Genomic DNA, 19319 nt, shown 5'->3' with positions numbered 1-19319 from the left:
GTTATTATGGGTTAAGTATGTGTGTTTACCTGTAAAACATTAGGTGACTGACAACTTTTCACATGCTCAGAATTACCATTTATCCACAAACCTGTGCTATTTTTACCATTTCCACTTCTAAGAAGCCTTAGCTAACATGACTCTGCTTCCTCAACAGTCTCCCAAAAAGACTCCCATACAGACATCAGTCACTTTTGGCTGTTTCAGAAATCATCCTGTTCTTCAAGGTAAAGTAATTTGAAAGACAGATGCACAACTAAATCTAAAAAAGTAGCAATGTGAAATAAAGGAGTTTTTGCTATCGTTTCCTTGCATAACACAAGCTTACAAAGGAGAAACAAATCTTTGTTTGCAGACTATAATCTATACTAAACAGATGCTTAAGAAATCAACAAATTCAATGTGTTAAGCAGCAACCTTTTAATAAAGAAAGCAGAACCATACTTTGCTGTTAACAAATATTTTGAAAAAGGCTTATAAAATTAACTCTAAGCCAATCATCTGGTGCATCTGCAGCTGAGAAGGAAGTGTCAATACTCCAAACATCTGTTCAGTTCACATCCTCTCCTTACTTACAGAGGAAGTATTAGCTTCCAGTTGTACAAGCCATTAGGAGAGCAATAAGGCATTGCTCAACAAAAACTATTTTCTTAGATGATTACAGACTAAGGCCAAAGAAGAAATTTGTATGTGAAGCACCATGAGCAACATGGAAGTCTGTCAGAGACACCAATTTGAGCAGCACAGTCTCTTTCCTTGTCCCCACACTTAGGGGTCAGCTAACCAGTGGGGTGAGGCTCCTGAGAACAAGGAAACTGCAGACAGCAAACCCCAGTCACACTGCAGTCAGCCAGTGCCAGAGACTGGACAGAAGGAGGATCTCAGAATTTTCCAGAATGAAGCCGAAGGGTGAAGAGTCCCAAAGCACTGGAAGAAACAGAGAGCAAGAAATTAGCTCCCTTCCAAAACCAATATCCTTTTACAGGCTTGAAGTATGAACACAAAACCACTCTCAAGGCAACAGAGCTGTGATCTCCTCGATGCTGACACCATGAAACAGGTTTGCAGAGATCATTAAATGTTAGTCAAGATACGTGCAAGAAGGAAAACCCCATGTGGAAAGCCAGGGCTCCAGCCTTGTCCACTCACCCTGGTTGGTCCTCTCAGCTGGAGGTCAGAACACTGGGAGCACTCACTGGCCACAGCACCCTCAGCACCTGGGGACAAGAGCAGGAGGGGTTAGGACACTGTTTCTCTGTGCTGCAGCTCTTCCAGCTGCCCTGAGCCCCATTGTTGAGCAGAGTGGGGAGGAGGGTAGCAGACTTTCTTGGGTATTCAAGTAGGGATTGTTTGTAGAACACAGAAGGAAACATGAAAACTGAGCAGAGCATGCAGCAAGCCCAGCCTGTGCTTCCAGACAGGATCCATGCCCTTTGAAGGGCTCCAGAAATAAAGATTAGGCTAAAACAAAAGATGCAAACCCCCCTGCAGCTTCTCAACCCATCCCCCAGGGATTCTGCTGGGACTTGAGTTATCCTCATACAAACCCTCTGTTCACCAGGCAGCAGTCACAGGACTCATTTGCTTTGAGGGTTTTCCTTTAGCCCTCCTGGCTTCTATCGTAACACCAAATATTACAGTAAAAAGGCTTTTAAACCATAACATTCACAGCAGCTCAGGAGTCCTTCACTGCAGCCAGCTTCTTCCCTGCCCGTGTGGCACCTTCACATGAAGTGCATGAGTTAAGATGTAGATCAGCAAGGCAGGAAACCTTTGCCCTTGGCACTGACGCTCAGCTGTGACAGGAAACTTCAAGCTTTTTTTCTATGAAGTGTAGAACCACTCATTACACATTGGCAGGGAAGTGCACATCTCCAAACTATGCACATTTTCTCTTAGATAAGCAAAAGACTCAAGTGTTTATAAATATGAAAAGTTCAGCAGCTGGCTAAAAAGTTAATTCTCCAGTCTCACTTAATGAGCTTTGGGGAAAGTGGTAGGGGGATTTGCCCAGAAAGCAGAGCAGAGAAAGCAGGGCCTGCCAGACAGGGCTTAGTCCTGTTCACCTTCTCTAGATGGCTGCTACCATCAAAGTGGAAAGGAAGGAAAAGGAGGACAGGGAATTACAGAACAACCAGGACAAGAAATGTTCTCTCTTAATCTTGGAATCATAAAAATTAGCCAATTTTTAATGTAAGTCTCATGACTTCTTTCTTTGCTGTGAAAATACCAAGCGATCCATATCAATCTGGAATATGCACTTAGGATTTTGTCCAATTCCCTGTACAAGGGAGTTGTTCTCAGTAGGATTCATCAGAAACACTGCTGCAATACTTTTCCAATACTTCAATATTAACCAATACAGGTCTATTCCAGTAGCATAAGGTTTGGACTTTCAAAATGGGACTGATTTGCTTGGAAGGTAAGCATGTTAGCTGATTTCAGGAGCTTCTGAGCAGACTATTTTAAAGTGCCTGCTGTCACTCTGCATCTCCAGTGTTCTTGAAGGCAGCTTCTCAGTGTCTTTGTAGGGTATTACAGAAGGAATTGTGCAACAGCACTTTTGGAAGATGATATACAGCCACCCAGATCTCCAACTATGTAATTAATAAAAAAATAAAAATTTATACTGAATGGAAAAATAATCAGACCCTTTTGTCTGCAGTTTCTGTGACACAACAGAAGTTGGTTTATGTAACAGAGTATTTTTCAGCTTGCTCACTGAACTGTGTAATTATTGTCATCCCTTTCACATACCTCCTCCCTTCTGTCACTTACTGAGAAAATTCTGAACAGCAACTACTTAGGAAACAGAGCTGCCTCTGATGATCAAGAACAGAGATCAGAAATAACTGGAACAAACAGCAAGGCTGAGCTCTTGCCCAGTGCAGGCACTGGTGCTGATACTGCAGGCCACTGGGAGCTCTGTGCCACCTCCTGCTCCTCTGCCCTCACCAGCTGATGGGGTACATCACCCCTTGGCAAAGAAAATCAGAAGTCCAAGTTGAAGGGAACCAGTATGCCACAGCTGGCTCTAACTGGATGGGTGAGTGCTAAATGTTGCTGCCAGTGCCCACAACCCCTTCCACCTGGGCAGCACAAGGAAAACTCCCTGGGGCACCACTCCAGAGGAACCCTGCCAGCACTCCAGTGGATCACACTGTATACATTGGAACCAGTAAATGCTTCATTGTGATTATTGGCCACTTGGAATGGTTTTAGCAATTTGCCAAGGCTTACCCTGTGATTTATTAGGGAGGAAACAAACTCAAGCACTAACAAATGAAAATATGTAAACTCAGACTTTTCAAGTCAATAGAAAGGTATTCAACTCCTTAAAACCCTTTAGAGGCATGCAGCTTGCTGTGGATCCAATTGCTGGAAACAACAGTTTGATTAAGAAGCAACTGAAATGTAATCTAAGCAGTCATATTTAAGTCACTCAGAGATTTACAGTGAAAAATTCCATATTCACAACACTTTCCAATTATCACCCCTAGAACTGTGCTCTAGATTTGTTGGAAATTCAACAACTTGCTGGAAATACATTTTGTATCACTTTTTCCTGACAATAAAGCACTCGGGGTATCTCCCATCTAGAACTTAATTAACTCAAATTAAGTGAAAACACAGTATCATGGAAAAAAATCTGGAAATAGTGAAATACACAGTAAACAGATTTTCATGTAGAAAAGTTCCCACTTTTCCCAATATTAAACTAGCAGAGAGAATAGCAAGAACCCCTTTGTGCCTGTCACCACTGTGAGTAGGTTGGTGGCAGCAATAGGCATGCTCCTGGATCATCTAATCTGAACAGACATTATCCATCCTTTCCTATAGAAAGTAAGTGAAATAAACACACTGCCAAATGCCCAGGCCCTGGGAGTTTTTTCCCCACATGTTTGGACATGTCACTTGACATTCAAAATGCCATTATGCAAAGCCAACTAACTTGTACAGTCTTTTTTTTTTTTTTTTTTGATACAAGAAACCCAGCAGAGAGAACTTCACCAAGCAATTCTTTGTTAGCATAACATTTGACCTTGTATCTCTTTGGAAATCATACAACTTTGCTAATGCAGTCCTTACAGAATTAATCAAGCAGATAGTTAGACCCCAGTTACTATGAACCCAGCCAATTATAAGCAGCACTGAAATTTGTCACTGGCATGTCCAACTGCATTTTCCAACATAAAGATCAACAGAACTGTGTGGAAATGGGGCCCCACTCTGAGACCTGCATGATTTGGACATTGCAGACTAGAATCACAAGCAAATCCAACACTCTTAGGAACAAAGTATTCTTAAGAAAAAAGCCTTACCTCCTGGGTCTCCCTTACCTGCTGCACTACAGCAGCAAGAAAGCATAACTCCTTCCACCCTCTCTTTTGACCAGTAAAGCTAGAAAAAGTGATTCACTGAGAGTTCAGAGTTCTTTATTTGCCACTCAGCTCTACTGCATGAGATCCACAGTTCCATGAAGGCCAAACATGCAGCATGGCTGCTTGAGGAGTTGGGAGGGGAAGCTGCCTGTGCAGTTTCTCCCTCAGTCCAAGTCAGTCAGTACAGCTTCCAGAGGCCAGGAAAAGATGAGAGGGTTACAGCCAGCAGCAATGTTCATAGATAAGGCAAAGAAACCCTAAAAAGAGCAGGGCAGAGAGGGAGAAAGTAGATGGGAACCAGAACCTACTTCACCAGGGACCTCAAAACGCCCAGATCCCCAGGTTACCTAAGCAAACCCCTTGACACAGACAATACTTACAGCCTTAGCAAAAATGACCATCAGCTCAGGAAACTGGTGTGTGAGCAGGGCAAGCATTGCAGAGAAGGAGCATAGGCCTGCTGTGAAATGGATGAAAAAGGGAAGCTCCTTCTGTGGGTAAACGGAGACTTCATGAAATGCTGAAAGGAAAAAAATTAAGAATATTGACTTTTGATTATCAACATTTGTCAGTTTCTGAATTATTTAGTCTTGCAACTCTGCTCTAGATTTTCAGAAGGAGTACGTGCAGGCTCAAGACTGTTGCACAGCACGTTAGGCCCCTGTACTTAAATAAAAAAATTCCCCCTACAATAAATGCTCATTATTGATAGTCATTACATCTTCTCAGTCTCTTAGGGACATGGCTTAGTGGTGAACTTGGCAGTGTGCTAAGGTTAACTGTTGGACTTGATATTCCTTAAAGGTCTTCTCCAACCAAAAGGATCCCATGATTCCATGATTTTCTCACTGCACAGGCATTTCATCAGGCTTTGGTTTTGGTACCTATTATTTTATTCACAAGCTGCCAAAATTACCTACACCAATTTAAACAATTCAGGTGGCTTTGATCCTCTGAAGCATTAATCCTGTTACCTGAAGGGCACAGCAAATCTCCCCATCCTGGGATAAGCTCAGCAAGTATAAAACAACCATCATGTTATATACACATGCAAGGTAGCTCTAAATACTATTCCAAGACTCCTGGTTGGTAGCCTACAGTTAATTTTTGCAGAGCAGCTGACAGAGCAGACCTCAAAGAAAACAGTACCAGGACTGGGTTATAAATTCTGTACATAACAGCTCCTTCCAATTTCCAATCTCTGGTAACAAAATCAAAAGAAGGTGATTAGACAGGCCAGGGGCTGGCATATGGAGCTTTCAGCACTCGAGACACTACTGCTGGTTACTAGCAGAGGACCTGCTTGGGAAATTTGCAATTACTGGCCCTGAATACCTGCAGCTCTGACTTTTATCCTGTGATTTTAAAGGGCTTTTAAATGAATTAAAAAATAGTTTCTACAGATATAAGTAATGATGAAAGAGCTGCAGACTTCTTAACAACTAATTTTAAAAACCTAACAAAAATCTCAAAACTTAAGCAAGCCCTTCTGTAAAACAAGGAAATACAATTGTATTCCTCTTTAAACTGAGGCCTGAGGAGAAAAGAGACATTCTAGTCACTGTTTCTGAATGATAGCACACAAAAGTTCCCATTGCAAGAGGAGGCTTGGGTTTTGTTTGGCTTTTAAGTATATGGTTTTGAAGTACAACTAAGTGGAACATTAGGAGTTCTCTGTCTAATGCCCAGAGATATTTAATGCTATTCCAGAGATATCAGTTCACCTTCTCAACATGCAGACAGCCATGGAAAATTAAAATAAAATCCAAAACAGATAAGATAAACTAAAGATAATTCTATACTTTCACAGCCACTTGAGAATTGTTACTAGTCAGACAAACACAAGATTTTTGAATCATTGATTTGGTGAACATTATTTTAAACAGATAAATTTTTAAGAAATTAAGTGCCAAGATTTCTCAAGGAAGTACTGCAATAAAAGTGTTAAGATGAATTTATTTATGGGTAGTTTTATATTTAAAACATAACAGGAATGCGCGAGTGATCGTGTTGAAATATCTGCATGTGTTGGTGTTTAATTATGCTGGGAAGTCTACAATTTAGGGTTAGTTGCTAACCAAGGAATTCCTTGTGCAATATCCTGCATAAGTGAGAAATGAGTAATTTAAAACAGTCTGGGGGCAAATTTAAATTACACATTTTAAATATAACTTCAGGCTTTTAAATAGAAACATGTATGTGTAGTTTTCCTTTCCACAGCTGTGGTCTCAGTGGGTCTGCTGGTGCTTTTGCAGTAGCCCTTTCCAGTCCCATGGGACTTGCATTTTTTCATGATGTGGACACTTACCCCCAAAGAAATTCTATTAACATGTGCAATTAGCAGTCCAATTGTAATCTAAATTAATACTGTTTTCCTAAATATGATGAGCACCAGCCCATCATTTTTTTGCCTTACCTAAAGAAAAAAACCATGTAGCCTCAAAGCAATGGGCAGCTGGAGAAGGCTTACTTTTCAGTGTCAAGTGTTAGTATAAATCCATAAAAACACCTACATGGATAAAAATTTCCAGGAATACTGTGCAGCAGACACATGTGTACCAAGGAATTAATGACAGAAAGCAATAAATGTTCATAATGTATTCATGTACATAATACATTAATACAGAAAGCAAAACTAGAGATGAACCAAGGAGTTCTGCAAGATCACAGCCAGGTTCTGCTGAAGGCAGGACTGGAACCATGGATTTATTCCTTGTTGAAAGGAAACAGCTCCTCAGGAGCAGGAGACAAATCCATGGCTTCTTTCAAAAGAAGTAATTTAAAGAACGGACCCGTTTTGTTTTTCCCAAAGCTGACCAAACCCAGCCTGAATGCACTGCACACAGACTTCATCTCTGCAGGACCTGGTTACCAGAGCCAAGCCAACACTCACCACACACACACACCAAGTGCTTCAGGGCTGCTTGGGAGGGACATCAACAAATAGCTGAGCCCCCTTCACAGGAAGCTCAAACTAAAATATCACAGTAAGGTAAATAGAGAATACCACAAACTGCACATGTGCTTAGCTTCTGTTTTATTATCATTACTGCTTGGAAACCACTTACTTGGCAACAGTTCTCTGTCTGCTGTCTCTGTGCAGCTCGGGTAGGGATAGAAAAGATGACCTTTCTCTAATGGGTATGGGATCATCCTAAATGCTGAAAAAAGAGTGAGTGGCATCAGATCTAAACCAAGCGACCAGGGCTTCTCACAAAGAGAGACAATCACACTGGAGGGGAATAAAGGCAGAGAGATTAGTCTACTGTACAGAAAAAAATACAACAAGGAGAGATACTTACTGCCTTCCCATGTGCAGTGCAGCAGATTTAGAGCCCCTTCTATCCTCTTCCAGTGCTGAAGGTGAAAAAAAGCATATGCTACAGCCTCACTGTCCCCTCGCTTCAGAATATGCTCTGGAGGCAGCACCAAGCTTTTCATTTCTAGTAAATACTGAGAGTAAAAGCAGAAAGCACACTTGGTTACACAGAATATTCCAAAGTCTTTAACTGTGAAACATAAGCTATCATTTGAGGCACAGCTAAGCTCATCACACAGGGACCGACTTCTGGCCCCCTCCTGACACAGCATGAGCAGCCTGGGATGGGAAAAGCAGCAAAACACAACCTTGTCAGACTCTGAAATTGGGGCTTTCACACACAAAACATGTGTGAAAAACCTCTTTAGTATGGCAAAATAAAAATACATTCTTGTGGAATATGCATTGCATGTAATGCTGCGGGTACAAAAAAAATGAGCTGTGAGCTCAGGCTGACAGAAACAATGGTATTTTTGCTCATTATTTAATTACTGAAAGGCTCAATGTAGGAGGCTAAGTGCTTGTTAGCACTCACATATGAACAGCAAACCAGCAAGTGTCAGTGTGCCAGCCAAAGGAAGAATAATAAACCAAACTCAGGAAAACCTTGTTTTAATGTGGTTTTCCTGGACTACCACAAAGTATCTCTGATTTCATATTTTTTAAGATTCAGCCTTCTCCCTACATCAGAATAGCCAATGCTCAGAAGGGTCAAAGAGCACAGGGATTAATCATTTTCCATTTCCCTTGAAACACAAGAGAGGCAATTTTGCTTTCTTTTGGTACATTAAAAAAAAGATAGGTATTCATTTTAACTTAGCTTTTAAAAGCAGATGAGTAATTTTTACAAGAATGAAATGACAGTTTTGGCTCCACTATTTACCTGTGAGTTGTCCTCTGCTAGCATATAGTGTCTCATTCAATAACAGCCAAAGTTAATCCACATCTTTGATCAATGTAGCTGGCAATTCCTTTGACTGTCTCCCAAAGTGTAAGAATGCAGCCAACTCACCGATTTATTTCAGCAGATGCCACAAACTATGAGATTATTTACTAATCCAGTTTGAGGACTTAACTTTTCCCATTCAGGTTCTTGAAGGAATGCAGGAGGGGTTGTGCCCCAGCCAAATAAAGCACATTTACTGCCTGGCTAGGTTCTTCTCTTAGTGCCTTGGGCCTGCACTCTGGAGGGTAATATTCTTGCTAATCCCCTCTAATCCTCTTCAATTTTTTTTTTTTTTTTTCCCAAATTTTTTTTTTCCTTTTTAACACAGTAAAGGATCACTCACACAGGGCTGCTGTGGGAAAATGGTCTCAAATATCTGACCCCTGCCCTGACTCCTGATGCTCTGCAGTGCCCACTCTGCCATCACCCCCAGTGCACAGAGCCAGGGAATTCCAGCACGGGGTGGGCGATGCCAGAGCAGCCACAACAACCCCTGCTCAGCTCCTGCCTTGGCTGTCCCTGTGCCCATCTCACCACATCAAAATCCCACAGACTGGCAGGTTTTCACATCCCTGTTTAACCACAAAACAGGCAAGGCATCAGTACTGAAAACATCTCAGATTTTGCAGATTTAAGATTATACACAATAAAAATGGGAAGGATATCCAGATGAGGACTGGGAAAGGTTGCTTCATGCATCCTCCAAATGCAGCTACAGATCTCTAATTTGGAATGGCTCGAGTACCATTTTTTTTGCCTTCCTAACTTTCCAAACAAACCCCATCCTTGTAAAAGCATAACTCAGAACAAAGAGAAACAAACATTATTTTATTTTCCTTATGCAAAATGATGTTATGTGCAAAGACAACTGCTTTCATCAGCTGCAAGAACAAAGGCATTTCTACATTACATACTCATTTATTTTTACTCCAAGAGACAGAATAGATAAACTCAAAAAACAGATTTACTTCCCCACTGCTCCACTGTTACCCACCAGCCAAGTTACTTCTCTTGTTTGTGCCCTTGTTCACTTCTCCTTGCTTTGACAAGGAGCATTTCAGAGCTCTAGGCAGCCAGCACAAATAAAATTCTGCCCTGCCATCTGACAAATTGGTGTTTCAAAGCAGTATTGTAATAAAAAAAAAATAATGAAAGCGACTGGATAGGTATACAATTATAAGATGAAATCACTTGCAACCTGGAATTGGTTCCTGTGATTGGCTGTAGAACTATGGAACCTTTTTTGCAAACAGCCTGTTTGAAATAATATCTAACTTCTTTAAAAAGGTATACGAGGCTCCTGAAACAACTGGAGGATATAGAAAATAAAAGAACTCTCAGATAATGATAATGCGTTATAATCTTCTGCCCCTAAAGGCAGAGGCTAAAGAAAAATCTGTCTGAGACTGTCTGAAATGAACTTGCTGTGCTCTTGATCAGTCATGCACACAAGCAGCAATTTCTCCCAGCAATTAGCTTTCTCAGTGCACATTCTATTGGATTGGACAGGCAGACAGAACAGAGCAGCTGGATAATTCAAGCCTTCACAGCAATAGTCACTCGGACTCCATCATCATTTGCAGAGGATTAGGCCCAGGACTAAGCCAACCTTCTGCACTCAGGGTCTCAAACTGAATGCACCACCAGTACCAGTACAGTAAAAAGCAACATAAGATTTTATTTGTAGCCAGTGCTCGGTGTAATCTGTATCCTGGCCACTTCAAATTAATGCCAGGCATTTTAAATGGCTGTAGCAATACTGACTCTTAATCTTGTTTACATGTGGATGAAGAAAATAAGTGACTGTAGATCTTTCAATAACCAGAGCTCTGGAGATATGCTTGGAAGCAGAGCAGAAAAAAACTATTTTGAAATACTATGAGTGGTTATTGTTTAGAGAACTTGATTTGACTTTGGGGAGTTTAAATATATAAATTTGCATTTATTAATGCTTCCCCTTACCCAATAAAGGACCTTCATTCATACATTACTGGATTTTCCAATGAGTCAGAAAATTCAGTTTAATTTTTTTGCAGGAAACCATGTTCTACCATCACCTATTGCAAAGAATTAATTCTGTCCACCATTTACGAAATAAATTCTTGTGTGTTTAACAGCTCAGTACTGAGTATAACTCAGTAGTTATAACCAATTTCAAGAAAACATGTGTCTAGAAAGGCTCCAATAATGAGACAACAACATAACATGACTTCTTCCAGAAGACAATACAAAGTGGTCAGTATGAAATAAAATAACCTTACCTTTGGAACATGAGGGTTAAATTCCACAGCTCTGTGAATTGCTTCCACAGCATTAATTTCTGCTGTACTGAGCCCTCTTTTAGAGGCAGTTTCTGGGGAGAACCTGAAGGGAAAAAGCCATGCTGAACAAATGTAATAAATGCTAACCAGGTGTTTATTTGCACTGCAAAATTGGAGTTCATTAAAAATTGACTGATTATCAAAAACAATAAACAAACCCCTCTAAGAGACAAATGTTCATGTTAATTTACATATCCCACCCATGCCCATATGATGAAGTTCTCTTTAACTTTTTGAAACTTCATGTCAGTCACATAAGGGATCTGAGTGCCCAGTCCTACATAAGGTTGCTACATCACCCACTCAAGACAGAGCCACAATCAGCTGAGCAAACAGACCAGGATAAAGTGAAATGCCAGCATGAGAAACCAGACAGCCTGCACCCAACCCACCCAGAACCCACCAGAAAGCATGGCTGAACATCACAAGACCCTGAAAACAACACTGATACAAAAGCACGTGGGTACATGGGCTCTTGAGAAAACATCTTCACCTTTATTAAGCATCCAGGGATGCTTAAGAGAAATTTTATGTTACACTGAACCACACACACTCATGTACAAACACACTTAACTTGCTCTTAGAAATGTTACTACTAATTACTAGATTTGGACTTTTTTAGTTCATATTTTACAGCACAACTCAAGATTAGCAACAAACCACTGCTCTCACAAATGTGCCTGCTTACCTTTCTGAAACAGCTCTGGCTTTTAACAGTGCTGCTGTGTAACATATTGCTGCTGATTTTGGAAGACTGATATCTATAATAGAATAAAATTATTAAGCTGTAAGATTCTAAGGCAAGACAAACATTTTAAACACACACCCTTTGAGCTAAAAGATTTTACTTGAGCAGACAATGAATGTAACATCTGGGACATTTCAGCTGTGATGAGAAGCTCTGAACTCTTCACACAGCCTTTTCCTGATCACCAGTCAGCCTCAGACTAAAATCGTGGAGTTGCAGTTAGTTGGTAAAGAGTGATTTTTTCCTTGTGTAATTACACACTTTACAACAATGTGTTTTTCCTGGATTAGCCTGTGAAGGTTTAAAATAAGCTTCTAATCTTTACTCAACTTTGTAATACTACATTAAGACAGAGTTTTACATAACACTGAGAAACTGACAAGAAGCTGACAAAAAAAATTACAAGGGAGACAGGTAGACAAATTTTAATGAAAATGCACTTTCCATTCTTTCTCAGTTCTGTGGGGAAAAATTCTATTAGTTGTAAGTTTTGTAGAATATCTGAGGCCAAGTTTGAGCTGACAATTATAGATTAGAAGGTTAGCACTCCACAGTACAAGTTTACTTTAAAAGCAGACAAAGTCTAGGGTCTAATTCCCAAGTACCATGTTGTGTATAGTCAGATGGCTCTTGCTTTTTTTGTAAATCCCATCCTGGGTTTGTCCATCACTTACTAGAAGTCTGGCTGTCGTGTCAAGCAAAACACAGAGGCACTGCAGAGAGTTTGAAGCTCATACTCACTTTTCCAGATGCTTAGAAAAAGAATCAGCAACCCTTTCTTAAGAAAGTGTTGCAACTCCTGATGTTAAAATAAAGAAGCAGCAGGAAAAGAGCAAATGGTTTTGTTAAATTACTAAGAATTTAGAGCCAAGTAACAGGACAGCCAAATAACAGAAGCAGGCTGCTAGGGTGGCCACACACAAGGGCACAGTATTGGGGCAAGAATATCATAGTTCTGATACTTTGGTAGCACCTATTCATCACCAGTGAGGGGAATCTGGTCAGTGAGCTGAGACCACGGGCAGGGATCTGCTTTTGGGCAGGCACAGTGTGGCCACCTGCCCTCTGCTCTGCTCCACATCACACAGCCCTTCCCAATATTTGGGTCACTTACCATCATACTTTGCTAAAACTGCCTGGACATCTGCATAAGCCTGTAACTCCAGCAGTGCCTCCAGGAGGTTTTCATGAATATTCAGCATGCTGAGAAGTGGAAATTCTTTCATCAACTGCAAATCAGGAAAGGGAAACAAATTAGGTAGATCCAAAACTGCACTTGAACCCCTGAAATACTTATTACAAATCAGCACAATAATGTCAGCTTTTCCAGTGTTCTGTTCTTTCAGTTAGAAACTGCCATGTAGGCAGAATGAAAAGAATCACATTGTTTCTACCTTCAAGGCACTGTTTTTTTCCTACATCCATCCACTATAAAACAAGCATCCTGAGGTTCATACAACATGCTCTCAGCCCCAATTTGCACACCTCCCATAGTGTGTTGCCTAAGAAGCAACTTTAAAGATCAATTTGGACAATGTGACTAAAACCAGGAGTTGCTCACTTTTTTTTTACTTACATCTCTCATCATTTTTACTGCTTCTCGTATTCTTCCAAGTTTTCTTGCACACATAGCTAGTCTCCTTTTCACATACACCAATACATTGGTATCTCTTCCTGATTAAAAAGACAAAAATAAAAATAAGTCCACCAGTTTCAGTCCTTACCTCACCCTCCCTCTCTCAACACTTCTCACAAGAAAACCCCACAACCTCTTTCCTAACCACTTGTGAAAGCACAAAATAATTCCTACTGCTGTCCTAAGCAAGGCCCATCTAGACCCAAATCAGCAACTTTTAACCAGGTCAAATGACAAAAAATTCTATTTTTCAGTAATGTTGGGTGGAACAAAAGAAAGTGCTACTGACACTACTGACTAAAATAGTGGGAACAGCCTCACTGAACTGGGAATCAAATTAGAATCATGAATTGTAACTAGTGTTTCATTTTTGCTCACACAAAATCAAGAGTTTATGTGATTCAGAGGAGCTTACTCAGCTGTGCTTCATGCTGGGGACTCTGGGAATGGCAGTTCTGAGACTTTCTGTAAATCATTTCTCCTGCTTTCAGAGCCTGTTTGAAATACCTCTCAGCATCCACAATAGTTGTTGCTTCTTCTTCAGCCAGGAGAACATATGCAGTGGCACAACTGTAACAAGGAAAAACCCCACCAAAGGGACAAAACATGCATTTTTAGGAGTGCTGGAAGCAGCAGGATTGAGCAGTTTTTACTTATGTTTAATACCAAAACATTCACAACATTAAAGTACCAAAATATTGACTAGAGTTCAAATGATGTCAGAAAACAGAAACGTTTCCATTTTACAAACAAAGCACACATTTGGAGAAAAAAAAAAACAAACAAAGAATTGTAACAGTAAGTCAAATTATTTTCCTTGAAATATTACAAATGTTCTGGCAATTGTCTGGAGAGGGTTTTTTATTTTTTAAAACTAGGAGTTCTGCACAAAAACAACCAGACTACAAAACAAAACAGATCACATGTGAGTTCATAATCAATTTAGACTGTTCCACATTTAAGTAATACTTCTCATTTGTTACTGCTACTGCTACAAAGATTTAAAATCTCTCCCAAGATAAAGGGAGAATAAAAGCTACTTTTTGATGGAACAGTTCAATACTTCAGTGCAACTAACAGCCCTGTGTGCACCCCTCATAGTGACACGAGGCTCCACTTAAGCTCTGCGCAACTTCACCAGAATTATTGCAACACGAAGCTGATTGTGTGCTCAGTATCACTCCCCTTAATCATTCACACCAGAAATACAGCAATTTCACTTTTATACTCTCAACGTACTCATTGTTCAACTCCAAAGCTTGATAGGCTGCTTTAATCCGGGCTTGGGGGTTCCTCTCTCGCCAGGCTTTCTGCATAACTGTTGCAAAAACATTGGAGAGGTGGTGAGGGACCGAGGTGGGGAAGACACCTGGGAGCCAGAGGGGGACACGCTGGCTGCTTGTCCCTCTGCTCCACAGGAACACTCTCTTCCATTTTGCAAGTTTCTGTTTGCTACAGGATTGTTATAAGGAAGAGTGAGCAGGTCTTTTAACTCCAGCATGAGTTTCTACCTCAAGCATCAGAATCTCGCAACTTCTCATCACGCCCCAAATTTAATTTGAGAACACAACAGCACCAGGGAGATTATTCACTGACCACTTCAGAACTCCTGCACGAGGAGCAAAGACAGCTTACATAACCAGGCAGATGTACAATTTCTAAACTGCTACAGATTTTTGGAAACATTTCCCAAGACTTGTGGAAAGCTTGGCAGGAGCTATGGTTAAACACAGGTTCTTGGACAGACCTGCACAGAATTTTGATTTAAGCTTTCAAACAGAACTTCAGAGAAAACAGGGACAGAGTAAGCTGTGTCTTGCACAGGTGTAGTTTCATACTGGAGTATTTAGGCAACTACCAGATCATCAAGAGTTAAGTAATTTATTTTTAAATTTACAAGGCACATTTGAGTGGCACAACATAAGACAGACTACAACAATTTAACAATTCATCACCTGATCAGAAAGTGTTCTAGGAGACAATTAAAAAGGGTGAAATCTATCTATTCAAAAGGGTAATTTGAATTACAACTTGAATTCAGAACTACAGTCAGATAAAGAGCAAACAAAAGTTCAATGCAATGACTGTAAACCTGACCCCATCACATTTCTGTTATGAAAACATGGAAATCCCAGCTCAAAAACCAGCTTACAGCCAAGAAAATACATTCCTGTAGCTATCCTCTTCTGTGCAGGACTAGTAGCTCTCATACTAAGTAACAGCTCTGAAAGCACTCCAAAACCTTACATTCATGGAGTTCCATATCTGGCCTATCTCAAGTATGATAAGAAAACTGAAGAACCTATACATGTTTCTTTTGGAACAAAACCTTTGCTGTCCAGCAAGAATAACGTGGAAAAATGTTGGAGTTTTCTTTTGGAAACGAAATATTACTCTTGGCTTCACAAGTGAGACAATACACTCCATTTGTGAAACAAAAACACATCCTTCTTATCAGGCAGGTCACAGCCAGCTGACAAGTAACCAGAAGGTGACAGGCTGACAATAGTTCACACCTAGTCTGACAATAACCAGGTAGAGAACATTTTCTGCACCAAACACATGGGACACAATGAAAAAAATCTGGAGACTGAACTGCTCATTACTAAGGTTTAAAAGAAGAGCACATCTTTGGCTGTTGGGAATACAGCCCAGGGTTTCAGTATCATGCTGAAAAGTGCCAGATCTTGAAATATGTCAGGATCCTGACAGCCTCACAGTCAACAGAGGGAACACAAGGGGAAAAAGAAATCTTTTCACTAAATACATCTATTAATCCTCCTCCTTGCAGTAAAGGGCATAATTTCACAAAATAATTGACATAACTTGTGCTAACACAAAGTCTATTACAAATCCCCACTCCAGCCTCTCCAGCAGCTCCCTCCCTCACACACACAGCTGGTACCTGTATCTGAGGGGCGAAGGGCGTCCGTGTCACACGTGAAAAAGTTCTGATGGTCTTGAGCAGATAAATTCATGTCATAGTATGTCAGAGGCTCCTTCCCAGTCACCCACATGTATCTTTAACAGGAGAAATTTCAGTAAGACACTGCTAAGAAGTAGCCATGCTGATACCAAAGGGGATATCTGATGCACAGAACAACCAAAGCTACTGCAGAAAATTTGTATGAAGAGACTGGAGCCCCTAGCCAGGAATTTTCAGGTATTACCATCCCATAATCTGTACAGGTTGCCAGAGGCCTTTCTGCAGAGGTTAAAAACAATCTTTTTGATCCTAAAGTTCTAAACAACTTGAGAACTAGCTTCCTGGAAGCAGCTTTTCCTATAGAATAGCACAAAACTTACAACACAGCCACAACAATTTAACAGAAGTGAATGTAGATACAGAATCACTGGCAAACCTCTGAAAATGAATTTTCAAGTTTTTGAAAAGAGGAAGAAAGTAATTCTGGGCATATTTTTTTCCTACTTTGCTCTCAAAATACCTGATGATGTTACAGTAATATTTGCATTCTTAACACCAAAAGTGCCAAAGCTTGGATAAATGCCTTTTAAACATAGGATTGGCATCTATCACCCCTACCACCTTACAAATCTCATCTGTCTCCCCATGTTATTAGAGCAAGCAGTATGAAGAAGCCATGTGTACTCTCACCATTAGCTTTAGCAATAGGCAATGGAAAATAAGATAATTAATACCTGCTATACTCTGCCCCTCTGAAAAGATTGAGAGGATTTCGCCACACTTTGCACTCTGAAAAAAAAAAAAAGTAACAAATGTCTGATCTTACTGGAACAGTTTTAGCTAAATGTGTGATAGATTTTCTAATTTAATTTTAGATCAAAGATTCATTATTACTTTATCCTTACTATTATTAAAGAAATACATTGTAAAATGTTGGCCTTCCCCCAGCTGCTACAAGCACTAATGCAGAGTCAAAGCCATTGAAAAGCCAGCTCATCTAAGCCAGCCTCCTTGGAGCTTGAGGAAAGCTCCTAGGACACATGAACACTCACCTGGCATGTTCTGCCTGCTGCTCTCACTCTCTCCAGCTGAGAAGGCAGCAGGGGCTGCAGGGCTGCTCTCCACCCCCCCAATCAGGGGCCTGAGGTGGCTGACAGAAACCTGCTCGATGAAGGACGTGCCGTACTTTCGGAAATGCCACCACTCAAACACCTGCCAGGGGAGAAGAAAGCACCAGGAATTTCCTGAGGCAACACCCTTCCAATATCAACAAGGGCAAACCCATAAAACCTACACAAAAGGCCTATGGCAAGTAAGATCCTTCTTCTTTTATGACTTTCCCTCAAATCTTTCAATCAAAACCCAAGCGACGCTGCTCACAGCAAACGAGTGGTTTCTTGCCTCACAAAAACATTGTTGGTTTTCTAAAAGGTACCTTCAAAAATGAAATCACCCCTTTCTATTAAGAAACAGATTTTTAACATTCTTGTAAACAGGTTTAATCGATGAGAAGAGATACGTTCCTTAGCTTTTTATACTGAAAATAAGGATTAACCCAAAGGATTGTTTGCAGTGATTGCAGAGCAGATGATTGCCAGAGCAGACAGAGCTGTGCTGGCAGAACTGACAGTGCAAGTGTGGCTTTGGTGCAAAGCCAGCACAGTCTGTGCACACTCATCTGAGGATGAGTTGAATGACTGGCACAAAAGCCCCCCAGAAATAACTGTTGGAAGCTGAACTCTTATCTTAAAAAAAGATAAAAATCTCAGTGTTGTCATGCAGTGCTTGCATGGATAGTTCATGCCTTTTATAAACATATATACAGACATGTATGTACACACCCGTGTGGACACAGACCTCCTGAAAAGAGGACTGGCTTTTTGAAAACAGGTACATGTTATTTTCCATAGATTAAACTCAATGTACAACATACACAGCAAGAGTGGATATAACACATCAGAAAAGCTGCAAAGTAACGAGTTCCTTCCTAGTGCAAAGGCACCCTCTAGAGTCTGATCAAAAAAAGCCAATTGCATTTACCCCTAGTGAAAGAATCCCAGAGGTGCTGGAATTGGTTAAAAAAAAAAAATTGCACTACTTACAAATATCAGTCCAGATATAAAAGATGAAGTCACTGTAAGAGCAAAGTAGAATTTTGGAGTCAAAGTGCTTAGGAACACAGTCACTGTAAAGAGAAACAAAACCAAAGATTTAACAGGCAGAACTGAAAACACAAACAGCTCTTAATTAAACGATGTTGTATCAAATATTATGCAAAAATATAACATATCGCTAGAAACCTTACAGGTAACATTACTTTGTTAGAGAATCCTTTCCATCTCTGATTTTCCTCTCATAACTGTGGCAGTGAATTCGGTTCTGTACCCGACCCAAACAATCCGGTGTCAGACCCTGCTCCAAGCAGCTGCGGGTTTCAGCCGCACTCTGCCTGCTGGACGCCAACAAACCCATTCCCGGGATTATTTCATTTTAACGCAGAACGGAACCGTCCCGATGTGGGTTCACACCCGGTGCTCTGCACACACTCGTGCCACAGCCGCTCCTTCGGGACTTGGGCCCTGTCCAGGGCTGCCCTGCCCGCGGTTCTGACCCAACCCGCACCGCGGCTCGGTCACCGGGCCGGCCCAGGGCAGCGGGCCCGCTCCCCGCCGCGGTGACCCGGGTTCACGCAGCTCCCCCGCCAGAGGCACAGCCCCGCACGGGCACAGCCCGCAGCCCCGGCCCGCAGCTCCGTCTCACCGCCCGCCAGGCTGTCCCGGACCCGCAGCGGCACCCGCAGCACCGCGTAGCAGAGGCCGAGCCCGGCGGCCACCGCCAGCAGCCCCCGGGCCCAGGGCGCCGCCGCCGCCGCCGCCCGCAGCCGCTCCCATCGCCTCAGCACCCCGGGGCTCGGTGCCCCCCGCGCGTTGCCGCCGCCATCCGCCATGGCCGCTACCGGGGGCCGCCGGGACAGGGGCGTGACGGCGGGCGGGGCGGGGCGGGAAGGCTCCGACGGCGCGGGCAGCCCGCTCCCCAGGCCC

The 19319-nt window shown here is 41.6% G+C and overlaps 1 protein-coding gene across 4 annotated transcripts; it reads right to left on the bottom strand.

The window, feature by feature from the left end:
• Positions 1–401: 401 nt before the first annotated feature.
• On the bottom strand, positions 402–19312 carry ST7L (suppression of tumorigenicity 7 like). Of its 4 annotated transcripts, none has more exons than XM_071768803.1 (17): positions 19039–19312; positions 18381–18463; positions 17331–17490; positions 17013–17067; positions 16258–16373; positions 14592–14670; positions 13768–13922; positions 13293–13390; positions 12831–12945; positions 11657–11729; positions 10909–11011; positions 7685–7835; positions 7451–7543; positions 4763–4902; positions 4341–4401; positions 1150–1217; positions 402–927 (listed from the first exon to the last, which is right to left on the bottom strand). In XM_071768803.1, the coding sequence occupies exons 1-17, from the start codon at positions 19223–19225 to the stop codon at positions 847–849; spliced, it is 1818 nt and encodes a 605-aa protein (XP_071624904.1). In that variant the 5' UTR covers positions 19226–19312; the 3' UTR covers positions 402–846. The 4 variants fall into 4 exon arrangements, with proteins under 4 accessions (XP_071624904.1, XP_071624907.1, XP_071624906.1 ...); XM_071768806.1 differs by having other exon boundaries at positions 4323–4401; positions 19039–19302; XM_071768805.1 differs by lacking the exon at positions 4341–4401 and having other exon boundaries at positions 19039–19307.
• Between the last annotated feature and the right edge of the window lie 7 nt (positions 19313–19319).

The sequence above is a fragment of the Heliangelus exortis genome, chromosome 25 (genome assembly GCF_036169615.1).
Source record: "Heliangelus exortis chromosome 25, bHelExo1.hap1, whole genome shotgun sequence".
Classification (NCBI taxonomy): domain Eukaryota; kingdom Metazoa; phylum Chordata; class Aves; order Apodiformes; family Trochilidae; genus Heliangelus; species Heliangelus exortis.
The sequence above is the reverse complement of the archived record's forward strand: the minus strand, read 5'-3'. Positions and strand labels throughout refer to the sequence as shown.